We start from the raw sequence: 26,092 nt of genomic DNA, 5'->3' as shown, positions 1-26,092 counted from the left end.
TACAACCCTTCGATTAGTGGCCATGGGTAATCCAGACCACTACTCTTTTGATCAACTAGTCACTTTGCTTTTGCAAGAAAAGCAAAGTCGTGCTAATAGACAAGCTATTATTCTTGATCATGCATTTGCTTCACAGTAGATAGGAAGAGGCAAGGCTTTCAAGCCTATGGGCAAGCCTAAATATGGGCCTATGACTGAGGGGGGGGGGGGTTTCTTAACACTTCCGGAAGTATTACCGGAGGCCTAGGGCCACTGGTGCGAGAAGCGAGTAAGACGTGCCATAAGTGTCACTGATGGTACGTAGGTGAGTGCTTGTCGATGGTGTCAACTATGTGCAAGCGGTAGATGGTGTCAACTATGTGCAAGCGGTACAAGTGCTGAAGTGATGTGAGCAAGAAGAAGACCAAAGCGGAACAACATCATGAAAGCCATCCCTCGACATGAACAGCAAGGAACTTCAACCACATGACACAGGTCCGTTGTACCAGGTGAAGGGAGAGGAGGGGAGGAGAACACAACGAAAAGAGATTTTAGAGTAGCGAGCAGAGATGGGAAGTAGCATAACTCATTAGAGAGCAAGATGACTGATACACTCCCCGAAGATACACACGAGGCGAGCTCTTGACTCTAGCCTCTCACTCCTTCACTCCCGCCTCTTGTCCCTGCCAGAATGTCCCTCTCCTTTCCCCTTTCCCCCTCTTCACCTTCTCCTCCTCTGCTCCACCCCCCGCTACCAATCTCCACACCTTCTTCCTATTGGTTGCCTTCTTGCACCCTTGGCCATCCTTAGCCATTCCACCGTTTGTGGGCCCTCTGTCCTTGATGGCTTCCGCAACACTCGAGCCTGTCCTGGGTCAGTGAATCCCGTGCTCCATGTGTTCTCCTGCGCTCCTGACACTAGGTGGTTGAGAGGGTTGGTGCACCACCTATGCCTCTTAACTGATGGACTGCTTCCCATGTGCACCAACAGGTGTATCCCGCGTACCATTGCGCCAATACTTCCCTCTGATTGACTTTGACCATGGTGAGTCGAGGTTGAGGTTTGGCACTCTTCAGTCATGTATTGCTTCCGTCATGTCCATGTCAAGTCCATGTCATGTCCAAGTCATGTCCATGTCAAGTCATGTCATGTCCAAGTCATGTCCATGTCAAGTCCAAGATGTGAACACATGTGAACACGCTGCGACTAGGAATGACCAAGGTCTAACAACTTGGCATGTTGCTGAGGTGACCATGACGTGACCCAAGTGTGACTCTTGGTGGGTCGCCATAAACTTTGAGTACAACAGATCCCCCGCCACTATCATTCACCGTCCCGGTGAATGACCTAGGATCTTGTGAGAGAAAGTTAGGTGTAAATTACAAATAAGAAAGTGACCTTGGGGTTGACATCCCAAAACTGAAAAGAAAGGGTGTATGGCCTTACAACTGTAAAACTGAAAAAAGAAACTGGCTCATGACCATACAACTCCAAACTCCTTATTTACATGAGAATCCAAATGTACAGAGTTCGCAAAAAGATATGCCGAACTAAAAGATCCAGGAGCTACTGCTTGCTGGATGAAAGTCAGGGAGGGGGAGGGGGTGGGTGTGGTGGGTGTGCTGAGGTTCCGGGGCTGGTCCTTGCCTCTTCCTCGACTGTGTCCATGAGGTTGCGGATGTCCTCATATTTGGATTTATACCTGTGGTAGCCAGACCTGTAATGTTCACATCGAGATTTGAGAGCAGCATTTTCATCTTGCAGCCCATGGAAGTTGTCCTGCAACTTGGAATGTGAAACTTGGAGATGGTCTTTTGCCTCGCGAATCTGCTTCATTTGACTCCGCACCACGTCCACCTGTTGATCCACAGTATGCTTATCGGCAGCCAGTGAGGTGTATCTGTCCTGTAGGGCGGCAAGCTCCCGCTGAATTTGAGCCTGTTGGGCTGAATGGTGGTCCTCCAAAACTTTCTTGGTGGCTGTCCACTCTGCCTCCTTTGCTACAAGACTTTGCTGAAACTCGTCGTGCTGAGTTTTCCACCCAGCTTCCCTTGCCTGCAGAATTGCTCCCCACTCCGTTTTTTTCATTTGCAATGTTGTATCCCATTCTTTATGCATGCTGGCTACCTGCTTCTCATGTTCCAAGCGGAGGTGTTGCTTCTGTGACAGAAGCTTGCAAACCTGACCCGTAGTATTAAAGAGGGAGGCACCCATCTGAATGAAGCTGTCATCTATAATGCGTTGAGCCATATGAAGGGACCTTTTAACGCATGCATACCTGTCCCGATAGGTCATTCGGTCAGCCATGTCAATAAGTTCGCCATATTCCTCGAAGGCCGCTTTCATCCCCTCTTGCTCTAGGTCCTCGAGAGCTGCCACTGGAGCCAGTGTGTCGATGTCTAGGTAACAACTTGGAGCTTGGGATACCTTCTTGTTGGAAGCGATTGTCTCTTGCAAGGGAAGTGTGAAAATTTGGTCCAAGTCCTCCTCCTCCATGCAAACAGGAGACCGCTTCCGCTTTAATGCATCCAGCAGCCGTTTGTGTTCCTGGCTCTGTTCCTCTATCTGGGCCTCATGGGTGAATAGATCTCCCGAGGAGGTTGCGAAGTAGGTATCCAACATATCATTTTGAGAAAGTGGAGGACAATCCGCTGGAAAAGGTATCTTACCCCCAGCAAAAATAACCTCGCCAGGTCGAGTTTCCAGTAAGTCTTGTCCAGCAGCCTCCATACTTGGTTCAGGGGTCAGTCGTCGAGACACCGGGGTGGGGTCTTCGCATCACCAGTGGCTCCCAAAGTAAGATTCAAGTTCAATAACCTGTGTCGTTCTGATGCCTCTCCATCAAGAGATTCCAGGGCAGAGGTGCCTGCTGCCGTACCTTCTGTGGAGGGATCCCCCTGAGTTGGGGGATTAATGTGCATATCTTTGCACCCTACTGACCCTGATGAGATGATCGGAGGGGAAATGGTCATGACTGCGGGTGAGGTAAGTGGTAATGTCCTGCCATGGTGGGTGAGACCTGAGGAGGGCAGGGGAGTGACCGGAAGAACATCATCAGGGAAATCACAATCTGCCTCGAAGGGGATGGATGGAGAGGCGACTCCTGCATGAGCAACTGATGGCAAAGCTCCAGAGGCTGGCCCAAGAGGGAATGGCTCAGAAACCTGTGCTACAGATGTGGGTGGAGCAAGAGTGGGAATGGAGACTGGAGATGCAGATGTGGAGGGAGCAAGAGTGGGAATGGGGACTGGAGATGCAGATGTGGGGGGAGCAAGAGTGGGAACGGGGATTGGAGAGGAAGAGAGGACAGAGACTGGTGCAGCAGAGGCCGAGGATGCTGGGGCCGCACGAAGGGCCAGTGGAGATGATCTCAAGTGGGGGATCATAGGAGCGGAGGGTGGGCGGTGAGGAGAGGATGAAGTATGTGAAGGTGGAGGAAAAAGTGCAGGCGTTGCAGCCCGCCACTGGTGCAAGAGGTAGGTGAGGTGAGGTCCACAAGTACATGTGTGTGTGCTTCGGCGTGTGCGATTTCGAACAGTGGCCCGGAATGTTGAATAAAAGAGGGATGCAAAATCATACTGAGTGATGGTGAAGAGAGCATTAAGAGCAGGACGGATACCTTTCGTGATGTAGTAATGCCCGGGTGCTGAATAGAAGCGAGTGAAGAAGTAGCGTGTGATCACTGCTTCTCTGCTTCCACCTTCCAAAACCTTTTTGCAATCATATCCCCTCCTGTTGGGTTTGCACTGTGAAAGGAATGACAGGAGATGTGGTGAATCGTCGGAAGGAGGCTGAATAGGGAGAGCAGGGAGCCCCATGTACTGTGAGACCAAATTGGGTGTGAGAAGCTGCCTGGAGCCCATGAACTCAAAAGTGTCTGTGACATAGTCGTAAGATCTGATGAATCCTGTACACAGTTCCACATCCACCGGGAGGGAAGATGACCTTGTCGAACTCAGTTAGACTGAGGGTCTGGATCTCGGAAGATGACAATACGGAGGATAGTTTGAGGTTCGGATCCAGAAGAGGTTTAAACATAACCCGAACGTGGGAGAGGGGAGGGGTGGTTACCGAAGGGCTCTGTATCTCCGTTGGCCCACCCGACCCTTCTGAATGTGGTCTCCGTGCAGAGGGGGTGTAATCTGAGCCCCCATGGTCAGAAGAGGAGGCACTGGAGCTCTGGGAGTGGAAAAGAACCCCCCGCTGCTGTCTTGATTGCGGTGGCTCACCATCCGAGATGATAGTGATCTCCGGACCAAGATGGGAATGTATCGCTGATGAAGTCGGTCCTGCTAATGAAGTCGGCCCTACCGATGAAGTTGGCCTTGCTGATGGAAGTGGCTCTGCTGATGAAGTCGGCCTAGCTGATGTAGTCAGCCCTGCTGAGGCTGTAGGCAGGGGTGAGGTGCACTGCAGAGGCTGCCTGAGACGTCATGGCGGTATAGAAAGGAATGAAGAGCTTATCTCTGGGCAACCTTGGCTTATACTTAGACTTCTTCTCGAGCATGAAGAAGAACAAGAGGTAAAGTGTAAGCTAATGACGAAGCAGGAGAGGAAGCTGATGACGAAGCAGGAAGGTGAGTGATGACAAGGCAAGAAAGGAAGCAGGAAGGGAAGGGGGGCTGGTGACGAGGTAGGGGAGCTGCTGTCGAGGGCTTGAAGCAGGAAGGGAAGGGGAGCTGGTGACGAGGTAGGGGGGCTATTGTCGAGGCGTTGGCAAGCCCACTGAGATAGAACGAGAGAGTGGGGTAGGTGGTGACAAGAGGGGGAGCTGATGGTGATGAGAAGGGAAGCTGATGGAGAAGCACGAAAGTTAGAAAGGAAGCAGGAAAGGAAGGGGCGTGAATGACGAGGCAAGAAGGAAGCTGGCCAGATGATAATCGAGAAGGGGAGTCGATGAGGAGGTCTAGAGAGGAAGCTTGCGAGGTGCTAGTGAGGAGGGGAGCTGGCCAGGTGATAACGGGAAGGGGAGTTGATGACGAGGTCCAGAGAGGAAGCTGGCGAGGTGCTAGTGAGAAGGGGAGCTGGCCAGGTGATAACAAGAAGGGGGAAGGAGAATTGCGATGAAGGTAGGGCTGCAGAGAAGGCGTTGGAGGGAAGGCTGCAGGGTTTTGCAAGATGGCGATGGAGGGAGAGCTGTAAGGTGGCGATGGAGGGAGAGTTGTAGGGTGGCGATGGAGGGAGAGCCGTAGGGTGGCGATGGAGGGAGAGCCTGCAGGAGAAGGAGGGATGCAGGAGAAGGTGTTGGAGGGGAGGCTGCAGGCTGCAGCAGGAGGGTTGCGATGATAGTCTGCAGGAAATATGCGAGGGAGGGAGAAGGAGGGAGGCTGCAGGAGACTGCAGGAAATATGCGATGGAGGGAGAAGGAGGGAGGCTGCAGGAGACTGCGCTGGAGGGAGAAGGAGGGAGGCTGCAGGAGAAGTGTTGGAGGGAGGCTGCAGGAGAAGGAGGAGGCTGCAGCAGGAGGGTCGATGCTGTAGGAGATATGAGATGGAGGGGGAAGGAGGGAGGCTGCAGGAGAAAGCGCTGGAGGGAGAAGGAGGGAGGCTGCAGGAGACTGCAGGAAATATGCGATGGAGGGAGAAGGAGGGAGGCTGCAGGAGAAAGCGCTGGAGGGAGAAGGAGGGAGGCTGCAGGAGAAGGAGGGAGGCGGCAGGAGAAGGAGGGAGGGGAGGCTGCGTATGATTTCGTAGGCTGCAGGAGAAGGAGGGAGGGGAGGCTGCGTATGATTTCGTTGTCTGGAGGGGGGGGGAAACAGCCATAAATATATAACGAAGAGATCCAACTTTAGAAAAGTAAGCCAAAATTAGCATGAGTGGGCTGCAAGATGCGGTGGAGGAGGTGGATGAGCTGATCCCAAGGATCCACGCTGAGTTTAGCCAGATGCTAAATATAGCAGTGGTTGGAATTAGGAGAGTTCAGCCAGATGCTAAATATAGCACTGGTTGGAATTGGGAGAGTTTAGCCAGATGCTAAATATAGCACTGGTTGGAATTGGGAGATAAAGGACAGACGCTGAATTTGGTGGCTAAATATAGCCTTGGTGGGAGGGGGTAGGTGAGAGAAAAAGCGGTGTGGGCAAGAGGAAATATGTGAATGAACACGGTGGGAAAATTGGAGTTTGAATTTTACTCTCTCTCTTGTATAGGATATTGGATCAGGGTGTTATAGAGGTGAATGAGGCTGAATGAGGCTGAAGGAGGGATGAACCAAGGGTGAACCAAGGATGAACAAGGGGTGACCTAGGAGTGAACATGGGTGACAGAGAGGTGAACAGGGGTGACCTAGGAGTGAACATGGGTGACAGAGAGGTGAACATGGGAATTGACATAGGAGTGAACAGGGGTGACCTGGAGGTGAACAGGGGTGACCTAGGAGTGAACATGGGTGACAAAAAGGTGAACATGGGGAGTTGACATAGGAGTGAACAGGGGTGACCTGGAGGTGAACAGGGGTGACCTGGGAGTGAACATGGGTGACAAAAAGGTGAACATGGGGAATTGACATAGGAGTGAACAGGGGTGACCTGGAGGTGAACAGGGGTGACCTAGGAGTGAACATGGGTGACAAAAAGGTGAACATGGGGAATTGACATAGGAGTGAATAGGGGTGACCTAGAGGTGAACAGGGGTGACCTAGGAGTGAACATGGGTGACCTAGGAATGAACATGGGTGACAGAGAGGTGAACATGGGGAATTGACATAGGAGTGAACAGGGGTGACCTGGAGGTGAACAGGGGTGACCTAGGAGTGAACATGGGTGACAAAGAGGTGAACATGGGGAGTTGACATAGGAGTGAACAGGGGTGACCTAGAGGTGAACAGGGGTGACCTAGGAGTGAACATGGGTGACAGAGAGGTGAACATGGGGAGTTGACATAGGAGTGAACAGGGGTGACCTAGGAGTGAACATGGGTGACAAAAAGGTGAACATGGGGAATTGACATAGGAGTGAACAGGGGTGACCTGGAGGTGAATAGGGGTGACCTAGGAGTGAACATGGGTGACAGAGAGGTGAACATGGGGAGTTGACATAGGAGTGAACAGGGGTGACCTAGAGGTGAACAGGGGTGACCTAGGAGTGAACATGGGTGACCTAGGAGTGAACATGGGTGACAGAGAGGTGAACATGGGGAATTGACATAGGAGTGAACAGGGGTGACCTGGAGGTGAACAGGGGTGACCTAGGAGTGAACATGGGTGACAGAGAGGTGAACATGGGGAGTTGACATAGGAGTGAACAGGGGTGACCTAGAGGTGAACAGGGGTGACCTGGAGGTGAACAGGGGTGACCTAGGAGTGAACATGGGTGACAGAGAGGTGAACATGGGGAGTTGACATAGGAGTGAACAGGGGTGACCTAGAGGTGAACAGGGGTGACCTAGGAGTGAACATGGGTGACAGAGAGGTGAACATGGGGAGTTGACATAGGAGTGAACAGGGGTGACCTAGGAGTGAACATGGGTGACAAAAAGGTGAACATGGGGAATTGACATAGAAGTGAACAGGGGTGACCTAGAGGTGAACAGGGGTGACCTAGGAGTGAACATGGGTGACCTAGGAGTGAACATGGGTGACAGAGAGGTGAACATGGGGAGTTGACATAGGAGTGAACAGGGGTGACCTGGAGGTGAACAGGGGTGACCTAGGAGTGAACATGGGTGACAAAAAGGTGAACATGGGGAATTGACATAGGAGTGAACAGGGGTGACCTGGAGGTGAACATGGGTGACAGAGAGGTGAACATGGGGAATTGACATAGGAGTGAACAGGGGTGACCTGGAGGTGAACAGGGGTGACCTAGGAGTGAACATGGGTGACAGAGAGGTGAACATGGGGAGTTGACATAGGAGTGAACAGGGGTGACCTAGAGGGGAACAGGGGTGACCTAGAGGTGAACAGGGGTGACCTGGAGGTGAACATGGGTGACAGAGAGGTGAACATGGGGAATTGACATAGGAGTGAACAGGGGTGACAGAGAGGTGAACAGGGGTGACCTAGGAGTGAACATGGGTGACAGAGAGGTGAACATGGGGAGTTGACATAGGAGTGAACAGGGGTGACCTGGAGGTGAACAGGGGTGACCTAGGAGTGAACATGGGTGACAGAGAGGTGAACAGGGAGAGTTGACATAGGAGTGAACAGGGGTGAATAAATAGAAATTCAACTAATAGGAATGGAAATCCTTATCCAAAGAGAGAGTCAATGTGGATGATACTTCTTTACCCGTGAGCCATTTACAGGTGCTGGTAACTTCTTGCCCTCCAAGGTGGCCAAATAAACCCCTCCACTGGGAATAATCCTTGTGATAAAGAAGGGCCCTGTCCAACCACTGACAAATTTGGGTTTATGTTTCAGGAACTTACTGGAATATAACAAGACTAAGCTGCCAACTTGGAATTCCCTCTTCCTGAGATTTCTGTCATGCCATGCCTTCTGCCTTCTTTGCCAGACTTCCTGAGCCAGGATCGCTTCACGACGATGTTCATCCAAGGCTTCAAGATCCCATAATCTCTCAAGTGTGCATGCCTCCAAGTCATCATCCATCTCTGCCATGACCCTAGTGGTCTTCATGTGGAACTCATAGGGCATAACCGCCTCCAAGCCGTAAACTAGCTGGAAGGGTGAATATCCAGTGCTAGCCTTGTATGCGGTTCTGTAAGCAAAAAGAGCAGCTGGTAGTAGAATATCCCAATCTGCGAAGGAATGAAGGCATAACCGAGCCACAATATGAGACATGGTCCGATTGGAGCTCTTGGCCAAACCATTGGCTCGAGGGTAGTATGAACTAGAGGTCTTGTGAACAATTTGCAGTTGGGTGATGAGGTCAGCGATGACGTCATTGAGAAAGTGGGTACCTCTGTCACTCATCAATTCCACAGGACATCCAAACCTAGAAATGATTTGATCATACAAGAATGAGGCCACAACTTGAGCAGTGCAGGTCTTCGCGGCCTTAGCCTCCACCCATTTAGTGCCATAATCAGTAGCAATCAGAGCATACTTGTTCCCTCTTCGAGTTGCAGGAGAGATGGGTCCAACAAAATCCAATCCCCATCTATAGAAGGGGGGTACAGGGCTGGATGGCTGAAGGGGAAGGTACTCCCGTCGGGTAGGCTTCGGCCCCCCTCTTTGACATGAGTCACAGCGGCGCACATAAGCATAGCAGTCTTGGAATAGCTTTGGCCACCACAACCCAGAGCGCATTATCTTTCTAGCAGTGGCCTCTGGTGCCATATGACCTCCCCCCATTCCTGAGTGAGCCTCCTGAAGGATGTCTTGTGTTTCATGAGGGAGCACACACCTCCTCAATATGTGGTCCTTCCCCAACTTGTACAGCTGACCCGCGATCAGTTTGAAAGGAGCAGCCTGAAGAATCTGCCTCCGCTTTTGTGCTGGAGTTAACCCTTTGGAGAACTCCCCTATAGACAACAATTGTACAATGTTTGCATACCATGGGGGAAAGCTATCCACAGCAAACAGGCAGTCATCTTTTGGTACTGTGGCATCGACACGGAAGAGGCCCGCATCTGGAAGGTCATCATCAACTCCTATGGCTGCTTCACCTGAAGAGATCCTTGACAAGTGGTCTGCTGGTTGATGTAATCGGCCTGCTCTCACTAGGATGTCAAAGTCAAACTCTTGAAATAGAAGAATCCACCTACTCACTCTCCCCCCAAGCGTTGGTTTGTTCAGTAAGTACTTGAGAGCTTGATGATCAGTAATGATGATAAACTTACTGCCCAAGAGATAGTGCCGATACTTTGTCATGGCATAGACCATGCCCAAGCCTTCGTGTTCAGTGGTGCTATAGTTTCTTTCTGCTCCATTGAGTTGTCTGCTTGCAAAGTACACAGGCAGGTCGAGTTTGTGCTCTTCATCTGGTTGGGCCAATATCGCCCCAATGGCCAGCCCACTTGCATCTACATGCACATGAAAAATGATATCCCATTGAGGTTGCCGCAAGATGGGTGCCTTTACTAGACGATCCTTGAGGTTGTCAAACGCCAGTTGTTGAGGTGCCGACCAGTTGAAGGACTGCTCCTGCCGAAGGAGTTCCGTCAACGCCACCGCTATGTCGGCATAGGACCTGATGAATCTTCTATAATAACCCACATGTCCCAAAAAAGACTTGACTTCTCTGGGTGTGCGAGGAATAGGCAAGGTCAATATCACTTCCACCTTTGCTGGGTCCGTGGTCATTCCCTTAGCTGAGACGATGTGGCCAAGGAGGACCCCTCGCAAGGCGAGGAAGAAGCATTTGTCCGGATTCAAGCACAACCTAGCTTCTCTGCACTTATCAAAAACCCACCTCAACTTACTCATATGATCAGTCTGAATAGCAGGTTCGAGGTGAGAAGCATTCTTACCATTGAACACAGAGAAGTCATCCAAGAATACCTCAAGGAACTTTCCGATGTTCTCTTGGAAGAGTTTGGTGACAAGACGTTGAAACGTGGCCGGTGCATTGCATAGACCAAAAGGCATCATCCGGTAAGCATAAGTTCCCCATTGGGTGACGAAGGTAGTCTTTAACTGATCTTGCTCTCGCACCCGAACCTGGTTATACCCACTGTATCCATCCATGAAGGAGTAGAGAGCATGACCAGCTACGGTTTCAAGCACCCTGTCAGTGAAGGGGAGAGGAAACCTATCCCGACGTGTGGCGGTATTCAAACTCCTATAGTCGACACAAACTCGGAGTTTTCCAGTCTCTCTTTTGGGTACCACTACGATGCCACTAAGCCATTCGGAGTAGTCAACAGGGTAGATCAACCCTGCTTGCTCCATCTTTTGAATATCAGCATGGACAGCCTTGCCATAGTTAGGATTCATGCGATATGGTCCCCTGATCACCGGCTCTGCTTCCGGATATAGATCGATGCGATGTTCCATGAACTCAGTGGGTACTCCCTTTAAATCCTTATATGACCAGGCAAAGACATCAACATACTCTTGAAAAAAATCAGACAATGCAGCAAGGAGATAGTCATGTTCCCAGACCCAACTGGCTACCTTAAGATGTCGCGGTTGGTCTTCTGTCCCTATGTTCAGATACCTCCAATCCCTGGCATGGTCAACCTGAGGTATGCTTCCTGATGCGGAGTTGTTCGGTTCTTCTACTCCCACTGCTGGGTGCGCAGGAGAATCATCTAGAGAAAAATTCCCCACTACTTCTTCCATCCAAGAGCTCGGATAGGACGGTTGGGTGTGTTCTGGAAATGGTTGAAATGTAGAGGCAACAGTTGGGCCCATTCTCTTCTTTCCTTTTTGTGCTTGCTTGAGCATTCCTCTATATGGTAGTCCAACCACCTCGTATGTAGTGTCATGAACCTCCTGTGTCGTTGGGGAGTCAGCTTCTGACATATATAAGTCGAGTAGAACAAGGTCCGCGACATCTTCTTCTCCCTGTATGCTGTGGGCTTGCCTTGAAGGTCTGAAGTTCCAGACTCCAGTGTGAATGTGGACGGCTCCTTCAAATTGTCCGGCCTCTTGACCCCTCCTAGGTTGGTCAGATTGCATAATGGATTCAATAACCCTTCCAAGAGTCATTTCCGGTACCTCCTGCCTTTGAGTGACATCAGTAAGTAGGTGATCATCCTCTTCTTCTGCAGATCCATGAGTGTATTCGCCAATACCATCATTGTGCTCAGCCAGCCTATGATCTATGTGGTCATCGTCTTCTTCCATAGATTCATAAGTGTTCTCTTCAGGTCCATCGTTATGCTCCGCTCGCTCATCATCTTCTTGCATAGGATCCTCTTCCTCCTCTGTTGTGACCCCATGGTCATTTTCTTGGTGTGAGGCATCCATGTCGTGTGCATCCATTGCTTCCATTGCTGCTTCATGGTCTTGTCTTTGAGTCACCCTGGTGGCCTCCTTACCACTTGGTCTGGTACTTGCGGACATCATTCGCTGATACATGTGGGGATTATTAAGAAGGCCAAAAGGCATCCGTTCATACATGAGATCAGCCAAACCAGGTGGGGAAGAGGCTTCCTGGCTCACCTCTTGCTCATTCCGTGAAGTACCAAAATGGGCTTCAGGATCCTCTTCTGGACACAACTCCACCATGTTGATGGCTAAGGATCCCAGGGCCCCCATCCAATCCAAGATGACAGCTTCTTCCTCATCTGGTCTAGCATGTTCCAACAAGTACGTCAAGCTCTCACCAACATCTCGTGCCGCTGTTACATCGGTTTCACCTTGGAAGGGTGGGTCCTCCACATAGGCCAACTCTTCTTCCTGTAGGGGCCAATCCCCAAGTGCCCATCGCTCCTCTTCCACCCCTTCTTCTTCTTCAAAATCCTCTTCCCCAAGTTCCACAGGTCGGTGGCGGGCCCTTCCACTAACCATGTCTATTTCTAAGGATGTGGATCCCAAAGGTAGTCGAACTTCATCACTTGACCAATCTTGAATAGCCTTTGCTGAGCGTAACCATGGTCTACCAAGAAGTAGAGGATAAGTCTGCTCACCCTCTGTCATATTAAGTACAACAAAATTGGACAGGAATGTAACTCCCCCAATCTTCATGTGAACACCTTTTACAGCCCCCATAGGCTTCACCTTGCGTTGATCCGCCATGCGTACTTGGAAATGTACGTCAGTTGTCAATTTCAAACCCAGTTGTTGAAGAGTACCTCTCGGCATGATGTTTACTGCTGCCCCACCATCCAAGAAAACATCTTTCAGCTCCACCCCATTGATCTCCACTGCGAGCTTGGGACTTTGTTCACATGTGAGGGCAGCATAGGCTGAGCAATTGTCTAGTGTTACTCCATCTTGAACTGTTACTGTCTCTGGTGTGGGTCCGCCCTGAACAGATCCCCTTTGGCGCCCTCCTGGCATGCGATTCACAAATGCAATAGTCTGATGCTTGATATGTGGAGACAATTGACAGAGTTGTCGTAAGGTGATGTTGGGCCTAAAATCCATCAAGTCATCCATCAAAGAATAGGGCTGGACAGTAGCAGCAATCTTTTGTGCCTTCATCCGCCGAGCTTCTGGCCGAGGGTCGAAGCTTACGCGAGGGAGAGGAGGTGCCTCTGGATTCTCAGTCAATATTTCCTGTGGTGACTCTCCCATCACCCATTTCCCCTTTTCTTTGGCACTACTAGGCTTCACCCCTTTTTCCTTCTCTTGCTTCATTGTGCTTCCTGAGTGGAAGGTGGATGGGCCTGCCTGCGACTCTTCACGTTTTTGCCCTGAAGTTGTCACTTCTGTTGCAAACCTCACTATTTTGGACTTGCGGGAAGGAAACTGAGGTGTGACTCCTTCATCTTCAGAACTAGATTGAAGATCTTTGGTGACACTCCTGATCACCTCCTGATACCTTGAAGGCATAGATTGTTCACTTGGAGCTGAGGTAGTTTTAGAGCTATTGATAGGACTTGATGGTTGTGGGGCCCCTCGGGTCCTTTCTAATCCAGTTACAGGAGAGGACAAGGGCGATGTAGTCTTGTGCCCATTGTCCACCTTGGAGGAAGGAGGTGGGGATGCTCTTCTAGTGACTGAGCTGGTGTTAGTTGGTGATGAGGCCTCCGATATTGATGTTGAATCATCCTTACTACTGTCACCCTTCATTTGTGACCTAGTCACAGCTCCCAACACTGCACCAATCAAATGGGGTTTGTCACCCTCCCCCGCCACTACTACATCAACCATGTTGACTTGCGATGTTAATTCCCTTCTGCCATTGGGACAATCTCTAGTGTAGTGGTCATTTGTGTTGCACTGTGTACAAGAGGGTCCCCCAAATGGTTGTGTACAATCATCTTGGTAGTGGCCATACTCGCCACATCTATAGCACATGATGGGCCTGCGAAAGTTGGTACCTCTGCCTCCACGTCCACCTCGGAACCCACCCCGTCGACCGCGAACATAAGGGGGTCCATATCCACCCCCTGACATAGGTGGTTGATACTGTGCATAGTAGGGCGGAGGGTAGAAGTATGGAGCCCCAAATTCACTAGGAGTAGGAGCTTGGAGCAAAGGAGGATTAGGAGGATTAGGAAGTAGTGGAGGTGGAATGATAGGGTGGGTGGGTGGTTCAGGTGCCTTCACAGGGGCTGAAGCTAGGGGTACTGGCCCTGAAGTGGTCGGTGCAGCTTTGTTGATTGTAGCCACCAGTGGCTCCCCAATTGGATACTCCGGCAGAAGCTTCCTCAACCCCTTAAGATACCTGCACTCGGAGGCATCATGTCCGTGAATTTCACAAAATGTGCAAAAGGAGGTTGGGGTGGGTACCTTACGCTTCGATGGACATTCCCAGTAGCCATGGCCAGAACCCTTGCAGTCCGTGCACCAGAGACCACTTCTTATCTGAGCTTCAAAGGGTGACGGTCCATCCACTTTTGTTCTGTCTTTCAGACCTTCTTTGATTTCTTCTAATTCCTTCTTGAGTTGCTGCCATGCCTGTGAGCCCTCTTCTCTCGGAAGTTGGGCGGTCTGAGCGGGTGTTGAGGCGAAACTTAACTGGGACCGTTCCATCTTCACCGCTTCCCTCAGAAATTCTTGTAGTGAGGCATGCTCAGGAAGTTTGTCAACCAGCCTTATAGCAATAGTGGAGGGTAAAGCCTTCAAAAACCACCCCTTCATGATGGCGTCATTGGGTGGCACCGACATCTTTGCCGCTAAGACCCTCATCCTTGTGTACATCTCAGAGATGCTCTCTCCAGGCTTCATGGTGTCAGTGGATAACTCTTGGACAATCATGTGTTCGAATTTTTCCAACTTGAAAGTGCGTAAGAATTCCTCCCTTAGGTCTGTCCACGTCTGGAAGTGGTCCGGAGGAAATTGACTGTACCATACATCCGCAGCATCCTCCAATGATGAGGGAAAGATGTGAAGGAACGCATGCTCATTCTCCACACCTTTAGCTCTACATGCTGTGAGGAACTTCCTCACATGAGCTTCCGCATCTTCATGGAGGTGGCCTTTGAACTTTTGAGTCTTCACGTGGACCTTGTTGAGTAGCTCGAGAAGTCTCGCTCTGTCTGGAGGACTGAGAACGGCCGTCCCCACCCAAGAGGTTGGAGAGGGGGCCATCCCCACCCGAGAGGTTGGAGAGGATGCAAGAGTTGGAGGGAGTCCCGATGGGGCTGTAATGAGTGTTGGTGCTCCCGAGGAGGAGACCACCCCGACAACCCCTCCTGTGGAGGACCACAATGGAGAAGTCACTACTGATGTAGTCATAGAGGAAGTGTACCCAGATGGTAGGGCGTAAGTGGGGGGTCTCGGTGTTGCAGAGGGAAAGGGTGAGAACATGGAAGATGTGGGGGTGAAAGAGGATGGGAGAGCATTTGGGAAAGAGAGGGACGGAGTTGAAGTCATGGATGAGTAAGCAGAAGGGAAGGAAGAAGGTGATGGAAAAGGCAACACCGGTGTGGATGGAAAGGGAGATGAAACCATCATGGCAGGTAAAGGCATGGCCGGAGCAAAAGTACCCCCCAATGGAATAGATATAGAAGAGGGATTAGCTAGGAGCCCGGAGCTATGCGTAACAGATGAGGTAGCAGCTTGTCCACAAGAGGTTGAGGTGGGAGCAGATGGAGTCACCACTCCTGTAGAAGAGGTGGTTGATGAAGACATCGTTGCAGGAGGAGGAGAGGGGCTGCCTTGACCTTGATGAGTCCCTGAGGAGTCCTCGTCCTTAGTACCCTCTTCTTTCACCTGTTCTCCGCTTTGCACTTCTTCTTCTCCGGAGTCCGGATCTGACCACCAGGGTTCTTGTTGGTCCAAGTCAATGAGAGTGTCGATGAAGTTACTTGCTCTGGCTACTGCTCCAATGGGCTCACTTTGTGCTCGAGTTGAGGACTTCGCAAACTTTCGTCGCACGTAATGCTTCTTGTACCTAGTTTGGTCTGCCGGAAGTCTTTTCTCCACTCTCCTCAAGTACCTTCTAGTTCTCTCACTAGCTCCTTCAAATGTTTCAGAACTACTCGGCATAAGACCTCTCTCTAGGACCCTAGATCACCACTTCACTCGTGCTACTCAACACCAGCAGTGTCCCACCGTGATCGCCATAAACTGACTGAGGGGGGGGGGGGTTTCTTAACACTTCCGGAAGTATTACCGGAGGCCTAGGGCCACTGGTGCGAGAAGCGAGTAAGACGTGCCATAAGTGTCACTGATGGTACGTAGGTGAGTGCTTGTCGATGGTGTCAACTATGTGCAAGCGGTAGATGGTGTCAACTATCTGCAAGCGGTACAAGTGCTGAAGTGATGTGAGCAAGAAGAAGACCAAAGCGGAACAACATCATGAAAGCCATCCCTCGACATGAACAGCAAGGAACTTCAACCACATGACACAGGTCCGTTGTACCAGGTGAAGGGAGAGGAGGGGAGGAGAACACAACGAAAAGAGATTTTAGAGTAGCGAGCAGAGATGGGAAGTAGCATAACTCATTAGAGAGCAAGATGACTGATACACTCCCCGAAGATACACACGAGGCGAGCTCTTGACTCTAGCCTCTCACTCCTTCACTCCCGCCTCTTGTCCCTGCCAGAATGTCCCTCTCCTTTCCCCTTTCCCCCTCTTCACCTTCTCCTCCTCTGCTCCACCCCCCGCTACCAATCTCCACACCTTCTTCCTATTGGTTGCCTTCTTGCACCCTTGGCCATCCTTAGCCATTCCACCGTTTGTGGGCCCTCTGTCCTTGATGGCTTCCGCAACACTCGAGCCTGTCCTGGGTCAGTGAATCCCGTGCTCCATGTGTTCTCCTGCGCTCCTGACACTAGTTGGTTGAGAGGGTTGGTGCACCACCTATGCCTCTTAACTGATGGACTGCTTCCCATGTGCACCAACAGGTGTATCCCGCGTACCATTGCGCCAATACTTCCCTCTGATTGACTTTGACCATGGTGAGTCGAGGTTGAGGTTTGGCACTCTTCAGTCATGTATTGCTTCCGTCATGTCCATGTCAAGTCCATGTCATGTCCAAGTCATGTCCATGTCAAGTCATGTCATGTCCAAGTCATGTCCATGTCAAGTCCAAGATGTGAACACATGTGAACACGGTGCGACTAGGTATGACCAAGGTCTAACAACTTGGCATGTTGCTGAGGTGACCATGACGTGACCCAAGTGTGACTCTTGGTGGGTCGCCATAAACTTTGAGTACAACAGCCTAACAGTGGCAATTCCTCAAATGCATCTAAAAATCTAGTAGGTAAGCCAAAGAAGAAAAGATGCAACTATTGTTGCAAGCAGGATTGACAGTTAATGCCTCACATGTAATTGAATCCCACGAGCCAACAGATGCCTCACATGCACATGCTCTCCAAGATGATTGGGCATGGGCTGTCCATTGCTCCTTTGATCCCTCCCAAGTTGATGCATTCTTTACTGCTAATGATGCTCAGTCTTGGTATTTTGATAGTGGTGCTTCCAAGCACGTCACATCTTGCAGACAGTTGTTTCATTCCTTAGCTAATGCACCTCGTGGGGAAACTGTCACGTGCTAATAATGCCTCCTATGCTGTAAAAGGATGTGCAGCTCACATCCATTTCAAGCCATCCTGTCACTCTGACTAATGTTCTTTTCGTTCCCGGCATTGAAGTCAACTTGATTTCAATTTCAGCAATTGCCACTTCAGGTTTCAGAGTGATTTTTGATGGATACAGAGGCCTAGTATATGATCTTCATTATGACAATGCCGTAGTTCTCACTGGCACTTTTCAAAAGGGGCTTTATTGCCTTGATGATCACTCAGCTGCACTCTCTATTGAAGCATTTGCTATTTCAGATTCACAGCTTGCTGAAACTCATCTTTGGCATGAGAGAATGGGTCATCTCAATTATAGAGCTCTTGTCAAGTTACATTCACAGAAATGATGTACCTCAAATTCACACAGTTTCCAAACATGTGTGTGAGGGTTGTCTTTTGGGTAAGATGTATCGGTTTCCTTTTCAAAAGAATTGTCCAAAACTCTCACAAAGGAAATTGCAGCTAGTGCACAGTGATGTTCGTGGCCCAATGAGGACAAATGCCATTGGGGGGTACAAATATTTCATGACTCTCATTGATGACTTCACAAGATATTGCTGGGTATATGCTTTAAAAGCCAAATCTAAAGTGTTCGCATGCTTTCAGAGGTGGCTAAACATGGTTGAGAATGAATCAGGATGCGAGCTTGTCACCCTCAACACAGATAGGGGGGGAGAGTATATGTCAAAGGAGTTTGATGCATTTTTGTCTTCACGAGGCATTGTTCACTCATGCACTACTCCTTACACTCCTCAGCATAATCCAGTTCCTGAAAGGAAGAACAGGTCCACTATGGAGATGGCCAGATGCATGCTTAAGGCCAAGTCCTTGCCCAATAAATTTTGGCTTGATGCAGTGATGTGTGCCAACTATGTGCTGAATAGATCACCTACAAGGGCATTGAGGACTGTTACACCTTATGAAGCATGGAAAGGCAGGAAGCCTTCACTTTCACACATGAGTGTTTTTGGGTCTCTTGCATATGTTCATGTACCATCTCAGCTGAGACATAAGCTTGATGACAAGGCAATGAAATGCATATTTATTGGTTATAGCTAGGAGAGCAGAGGGTATCGGTTATACCAACCAAATACTCGGAAGATTATTGTCAGTAGAGATGTAATCTTTGCTGAACATTCGGCTTCTCCTCTTGTGGACTGCAAAGCTAAGCTAGAAGTTGACATGTTACCTCTGCCTTCCTCACAGGGGGACATTGACCAGCAACATGAGCCTCCTGCAGGGCCTCCAACGAGCAATGATCAGGAAGTACCCCATGCTGATTTGTAGGTTTCTCTTCCAGCACAAAATGATCCCACTATTCATGATGCAGTGATTGAAGAAAGAGCTGTCAATAGACAGCAAAGGCAAGTTCCCAAATGGCTTCTTGATACATTGAGGGACAGCAAACAAGATCAACCTTTTGCTACGCAGACAAGATCAGGGAATAGATAGATGCATGGTCACTTTCTTGAGTTTGCACTCCTTTGAGCTTGCAATGAAGAGCCTTTTTGCCATAAAGATGCTGTTGACAGCAAAGAGTGGATGGATGCAATGAGAGCTGAGTTACAATCCATTGCCAAAAATGACACATGGGAATTAGTAGATCTCCCTCCCGGCAAGCATGCCATTGGTACCCAGTGGGTCTACAAATTAAAAAGGAAATCTAATGGTAGCATAGATCGACTCAAAGCCCGTCTTGTTGCAAAAGGGTATGCCCAACAACAAGGCATTGATTTTGAGGAGACCTTTGCTCCCACTTTCAGGATTACTTCTATTAGATGTGTCATTGCCATTGCAGCCCATCACCATTGGCAAGTGCACCAGCTTGACATCATGACTGCCTTTCTTCATGAGGATTTACAGGAAGAAGTTTATGTGACACAACCTCCTGGCTTTGAGGTTGTTAATTCTGAAAACAAGGTATGCCGGCTTAGAAAAGCCCTTTGTGGTTTGAAGCAGGCACCTAGGGCATGGTATGCCAAAATTCATGCACACTTACTATCCCTTGGTTTTCAGAATAGCCCCACAGAGCCCACTCTTTATGTCCGCGGGAGGATCTGATTTTTTAGTGCTGATTTTATGTGGATGATATGCTAATCACGGGCCCAGATACTCAGCATATTGCAGCTTTCAAGGCTGATTTGCAGCAAGCTTTTGAAATGTCAGACATGGGACAGCTACACTATTATTTGGGCATTCAGTTTGCTCATGTTGAGGGGGATATCGTGATGTCATAGTCGAAGTATATTGGACAGCTTCTTGATCGTTTTCAGTTTGAGGATTGCAAGCCAATCTCTACTCCAGTGGATCCTGACTTCAAATTTCCAGCTCATGATGGGAGCTCACCATGTTATATCACTCTTTACTAGCAGGCTGTTGGATGTCTCATTTACTTATGTCACACCAGACCTGACTTACAGTATGCACTATCCCAGCTCAGCAGGTTCATGCACATGCCCAGTTCACAGCATTGGCATGCGGTGAAAAGAGTCTTTAGATATCTCAGAGGCACTCAGGATTTAGCCCTCTTCTATGGTGATCAGAGTTCACTTACCATGCATGCTTACACGAATAGTGATTGGGCAGGTTGTTTTGACACCAGAGTGTCACATACCGGCAATTGTGTTTTGCTTGGCAGTTCATGTATCTCTTGGCTCAACAAGAAGCAACCAACAGTTGCCACATCCAGCCGTGAGGCTGAGTACAGGGCAGCCTTCACTGCTACAGTAGAGTGTGTCTGGCTTCGATAGTCACTTACAGATCTTGGTATTCGCCAGACATCCTCCACTATGGTCTACACGGACAGCCAGAGTGCTTTGGCCATTGCGCGTAACCCAGTGTTTCATGCGTGTACCAACCACATTGAAGTTCACTATCATTATGTTCGAGAGCAGTTGTCAGCAGGAGACATAGAGTTGTCCTACCTTCCCACAGAGGACAACATAGCAGATATGTTTACAAAGGCACTTGCTTGTCCAAAGGTCGAAGTCTTCCGATAGGCTTTACACTTGGTTCCATTTGTTACATGATCTGACATACCTTGTACATTCATAGGTGGCTATATCATTTTGGATGAATATGTGCCACCATGACCAGAAAATACCAGGTATTCTGAGATGTTTCCAGAATACTTCAGCCCATACCATGGAGGGGGGTTTGTAGGCCATCTTCACCCGGTTCTAGTGATGCCCTATGGACCTTGGTATGTGCCTTGTAGGCATAGCTCTAGGCACTTAGTGTTTTAGTGCCTTTTATGCCACATAGGACATTTAGTCCTATGTGACACCTAGGACACTTAGTCCTAGGGTCTACCTTCAAGTACTTTGTACTTTAATTTTTCTAATCTAGTTGACGTGACGGTTCATCTCCTTCGACTCTTGTACTTGCTCTTATGCTCATCGCCCCTACAAAAAGATCAATGAAGTGTCTTACAAGTTGCATTTCTTGATGGTGTTCAAGAGATAATTTAGTCTTTGAGGATGAACTTGTATGACTCGAGGATCTAACCACTTATGTGCCTCATCAACCGTAGTATCTTCTGGATTATAGAGACCGACAACTTAGGAACATGGTGATTCTAGAGATGAAGGTTAATCAGAAAGATGAACTTTGGAAAGTAGTGATTCTCTTCGGTACCAATTCCCAAAGTTTATGTTTGAGTCCTCGTTTGAATAAGGGGAGGAGAATTTTATGTCCATATTAGGACATAACATGGCTAGTGTTATGGAGGCCAAATTAATCTTAGACAATTAGAACATGACGTACCTTTGTTACAGGTTGCAGTTAGGGTAATCATAGGGTTGAGACATGTAAGATACCCACCCTATGCTTCAGCTCATTTGGGGCATTCTTGGGAGTGGGCCCTCCTGAGAATACCCAACTTGGAAGGATCCCGTCCAAGCCTATGATTTTCTAACAACATATATGCATAAATGGGGCTATGGTATGGGATATGTAGTCTTAGCTAGGAGATCTTTGGTACGGATTTGCATGACCTCTAGCTTAGGGGTGATCCTTTCGAAGGTCTACAGCTGCATGGTGGCACACTAGCCGAAACATCCTTAAACCAAGTCTAGTAAACATCAGACTCTGTAGGGTTACAACTTCAAGCTAGGGTCCAAACAAGCCATGGGACTCACCTGCAAAAACCCATAAGGGTTGGAGCTAGCAGCTCACCTCTCAACCTTAGACTTCTTTCCTCTAGGTGTGGTTGCTCCCAGGCAAGCAGGTCCTTGTCCATAGGAGCGCACTCCTTGGACCCCTACAATGAGCCCCCGGCCTAGGCCTTGGTTATCTTTAGCAGTGAGCCTTTACATTAGCATGCATACCTAAAGTAACTTTACTTTGTGGGCACGCTTTGCTAAGTTTAGCCTAGCCATGCCACGACTTTAGTGGGCTAGCTCAATCCACAGGCTCTAGACCTCATCCATGTTAGTTGTGGTCACAACCCTAGGCTTTAGTTAAGCCTATGCCCTAGTTAGTCCAGTAATGGACGTAACACTAGCCTACACCATGTGTGTTCTTGCTTAGTGTTCCAAGCTCCATTGGTGTTTGTTTGTTGGTTCATATCCATCCTCCCATCCATTGGATCCTACTTTGGGATAGTCCTTGATGCCCAGGGTCACCAACTTTAGTACTTTCAAAAGACGGTGGAGATTGTGGGGATGTGTTTTGCTAGCAAGTCAATGTTACAGATCTACCAACAAACACCACTGGAGATACGAGTAAATGAACCAATGTAGGAGTGATGGAAATTTAGGAGTCATTTATGAACCAATGCAAGAGTCCTGGAAATTGGAGAGTAATTGGGACCTTAGACACATTGTGGGTCAAGTCCATGTCATCCATAGTGAAGCATGGTACCAAGGGACGAAGAAGGCTGAATGGGGACCTAGAAACAATGGGCTTTGTTCATAAATGCTTGTGTGATCTTTGAGGTGAAGCACGCTAGATGAGGAAGACTCCTCTCCAATAGCTTGTGACCTCCTAGATGTGGTCAGCCTCAAGTGATGAATTTGTGTGAAGCCAATCCTGAACGTAGTATCTAGTTGGCTTAAGGCTACAGTGTGTCCCACTAGTTCCATGTCCTGTAAGTCTTGTATTGCCTCTTGAACCTCTTGCTTGTCCTTGGGCGAGGGGGGCTCTCTTGATGGCAATGGTTATCAAGGACGCTGCCATTAAGAGCTCCCCAAAAGTTGAAGCTCAAAAGAGCCTCTCATTGAGTCAAACCAAAACCTAACGACACCTGCTCTACAACAAGGGGAAGGGAAGGAAAAAGGAGAAAGGAAGGGGGAAAAGGAAAGAAACAAAGAGAGGGGTGTCTTGAGAATGGGACGGGGGGATGAAGAGGGGGGGACAAAGGAGCCACCAAAGTGGTGGCAAAGATGAAATACCCTGAGGCTGCCAACTAGCTGCGAGGGGCTGGTGAACGGATAAAGGAAAAGGGATCCAGGGGGACTGGCGAAAGGAAGGAACGGGATGGTACTGGCGGGAAAGGGTGGGCTGTGGGATGGAAGTGGCAGAACAGCACGATTGTGGAATGTTTGCGCTGAACAAAGCAGCAAAGGGAAGGGAAGGGAGAGACATAAAAAATGAGTAGTAGTGGGGGGAGAAGAAGGGACAGAGTGGAAGAAAAGAATGCGCCCCGAGGGAGGGAGGAAAGGGGGGGTTCACTGTAGCACTTGTTATGTAGGTTGCTACTGGTGAACAGCTGCTTGGGTAGCTTCATGAGAGGCAGAGGTGAGGGAAGGGAAGTAGCAAGGGAGGAGGGCAAGATGGGCTGAGGTGGAAGGAGGCAAGGAGGAAGGACATAAGGGATGGTAGAGTAGAGGCCTGAGCATCTTCTCCTATTCACCTGCCCTCCCAATAACCTCTTGCACTCCCACCTCCCTGGCCACCCACCATCTCCTTTTGCCTTCCACTTCATATCGCCCCCCCAACCTCCCTGCTTGCACATCACAGAGGAGGGTTTCATCGACCACCAGGATATACGCAGATCCACCTACCCCACTCATTGAGGATCTCTATTGGGTAGTTTCGGGTATCTTCACATAGACTTCGTATTGAGAGCGGCAGAGCAAAAGGCATACCCAGGGAGAGGTGCATATGCACATTATGTGACATGCTGGAGGTTGAGACAGAGGAGCACTTCATCTTCAAGTGCCCTGTTTACTATGAGATCCGAGGGCATTTCTATTGCCTCTTCAGAGATAGTTTTGGGGTTTTGTCCAGGTTTCTCTCCTACCCAAACCATAGATGTTTTGGTGGACTTCATCCATGAGGTAATCAGGAATTGCGAGAGGATACTTCGATCACGGAGACACGAGCAGACTTATTCCTTCAGATTCTTCTCAGAGCTCTATCATGGAATTCTTTATGCCAGATCACATGGACACCTGCAAGATGAGGCTTTGACATGATCGTGATCCAAAGCTCTCTCTTGAACTTTATTGCTTGTTGGATTTCCATAACCTGGGTATATGGATACTTGAATCATTGAGCATCCACCATTTCCTTGCCTGAAAAGTGGAAAGTTGTTCACATTTCAAGTTTCAAATTTGATTGAATATTAAGGCCAGCGAACTTTAATGCCCTTTTACTAGTAGGTAGACAGTGGGAGGAGGTGGGCCTTGATGGAAGGGTCCCGATGAGGCAAGACTACAAGAAGGCTGTTTATTGATATATATCACCGGGCTCGAGTAGATGCCTTATCGTGAGATAAACTCAGAATCCAACTGTCATCCAGTCATCGGAAGTCTAAAGTTTTAAGTGTCCTCTGAGTTGCTTCTTATGGTACCATGCATCTCTAACACCTCTATTGGCTCTCAAATATTAAACCCTAATTTCTAAAGCAAGCCTTAAATCTCTTAAAGTTCTTTATGAAATCTCTTACACTGTATTTAAAGACTTTAAACTTTGAAACATTAAAACATTTTATGCACAATTATTGCTGCTTGAGAGAGAGAGCAACCCTTCCAAAGCCTCTGACACCTCTGAAATTTAAAATTCTTCAAATAGCATCTACCTCCCAAGTGTGGACTTGAATTTTTTTAAAGTTTGTGCATAAACTTCGAGATTGCACAAGTAGTATTCTATCGATGCAGAATTCATTCGCACAGTTCATACTGGCTGACTGAGCATTTTTTTGAGCAATTTCCTACAAGTGCTCTCGTAAGTAACCATTTTTCTGGTTTTGTGTGAGTTAATCTTTTCTTCAAAAAATTTACTGGTGTCTTCTTGTTTTCTTTCATATTATTTGGCATATATCATGAGGTTGTCGGGGGCTTAAATATCCTCCTAGACATTTGAAGTAACCTGAAATGGAGCAGCCATGTGATCATTGTAAAATTGTAATGATGCCTGGCAGAATTCTTTTTAGCTCTCATTTATGCAAAGTTTTGTTATTGAATCAAGCACATAGTTCTTTTGATCAGGAGATTCTCTTGTAAGCTATGATTGAGGACTGATATGCTTGAGGTGGTCTGTGTATGCCAGATTCTGGTGGAGGACATCTGGGTCTTTGAGACTATTCTATCACACCCAGATAAGAAATGGCGGCTGTGCGCACGCGTCTCAGCGTGAGGCTAAAGCGTGTAGGCTCCCAAACACACTGGTCAATTCTAGAAGCATATAGGCTTCTGTATACATTGTGATCTGCATACAAAATAGGTGAATCTCAAATCTGAGTTCAATACAAGCATTGTGAGGATGTCTCTCCAGTGCAAGGTTGTGCATCATCGACAAGACTGCCCTTTCTGGTCCATGAGAAGAGCACATGGACACTAGGTTTGGACAAAAGGATCCCTAGTGACATGTGGATAGTCTGCCTATCGGAACAATTTTGCAGAGAGCTTGATGGCACAACAATTCAATGTCCAAACCCTAAGGAGATAAACTTCCAACTTCCTGCATTGCTTCTTTGTTTCTCTCATATTTTCAAAGGGAGTGTATGGCATTAGATGGCTGAGACAATGTTCACTGTTGATTTCTCTTGAGTCAGCTACAGCTAATGGAGTGAATTGACCTAATGTTTCACCCCAAAAAATATTGAATATTGTGTATTTCAATAGCACGAGTGGGCTGATCCTGATAGTTACATACAGACTCGGTGCTGTATGCAATGTCTAAACTTAGAACTAGTGCTTGGAGGTCAAAGCAATATCTAAGGCTCAAAAGTCCTAAATTTGTTGGCAGGCTGGACTGAAGTTTTGTTTTTGTCGGGAATGTTGAAGTATACAGTGAAATTTGGTCAATGTCATCATTTCCTAAATTTGTTGGCAGGCTGGACTGAAGTTTTGTTTTTGTCGGGAATGTTGAAGTATACAGTGAAATTTGGTCAATGTTACTCATTTCCTATGCTAGTAAATACTGTTTCTATCAAGCTTTTCTCCTTAAAAGTGTTTCGCGAAAAATAGGAGAAATAAATGAGGACAAGGAAAATAGACAGACTGCTTATTGAGATATTGCTTCTGTACTTCACGAAATATATCCCAACAGCTACTGAAAGTGATGTATACCCTTGATTTGATGCTTTGGAAGATTTTACAGCATATTCTGTAGACAGCAAACTTTGAAAACTGTAGTAGCTGTGACTTTGTTCTTCACAACACGGTAGACATAAGA

General features: G+C 48.4%; 1 protein-coding gene across 1 annotated transcript in view; it reads left to right on the top strand.

The window, feature by feature from the left end:
• Window positions 1-25,692, top strand: part of LOC147902364 (Mitochondrial inner membrane translocase complex, subunit Tim44-related protein) — a 114,269-nt gene extending 88,577 nt beyond the window's left edge. Inside the window, exon 11 of the mRNA XM_087373653.1 lies at window positions 24,965-25,692. Coding sequence (XP_087229779.1) covers window positions 24,965-25,051 — 87 coding nt within the window. The 3' untranslated portion in view covers window positions 25,052-25,692. The remainder of the gene's footprint in view (window positions 1-24,964) is intronic.
• The last annotated feature ends 400 nt before the right edge of the window (window positions 25,693-26,092 follow it).

Source organism: Dipteris shenzhenensis, chromosome 4 (assembly GCF_047967505.1).
Source record: "Dipteris shenzhenensis isolate YYH24624 ecotype China chromosome 4, Dip_SZ_1.0, whole genome shotgun sequence".
In the NCBI taxonomy this organism is placed as follows: Eukaryota; Viridiplantae; Streptophyta; class Polypodiopsida; order Gleicheniales; family Dipteridaceae; genus Dipteris; species Dipteris shenzhenensis.
Note: the sequence above shows the minus strand (reverse complement) of the source record. Positions and strands in the feature narration are given on the sequence as shown.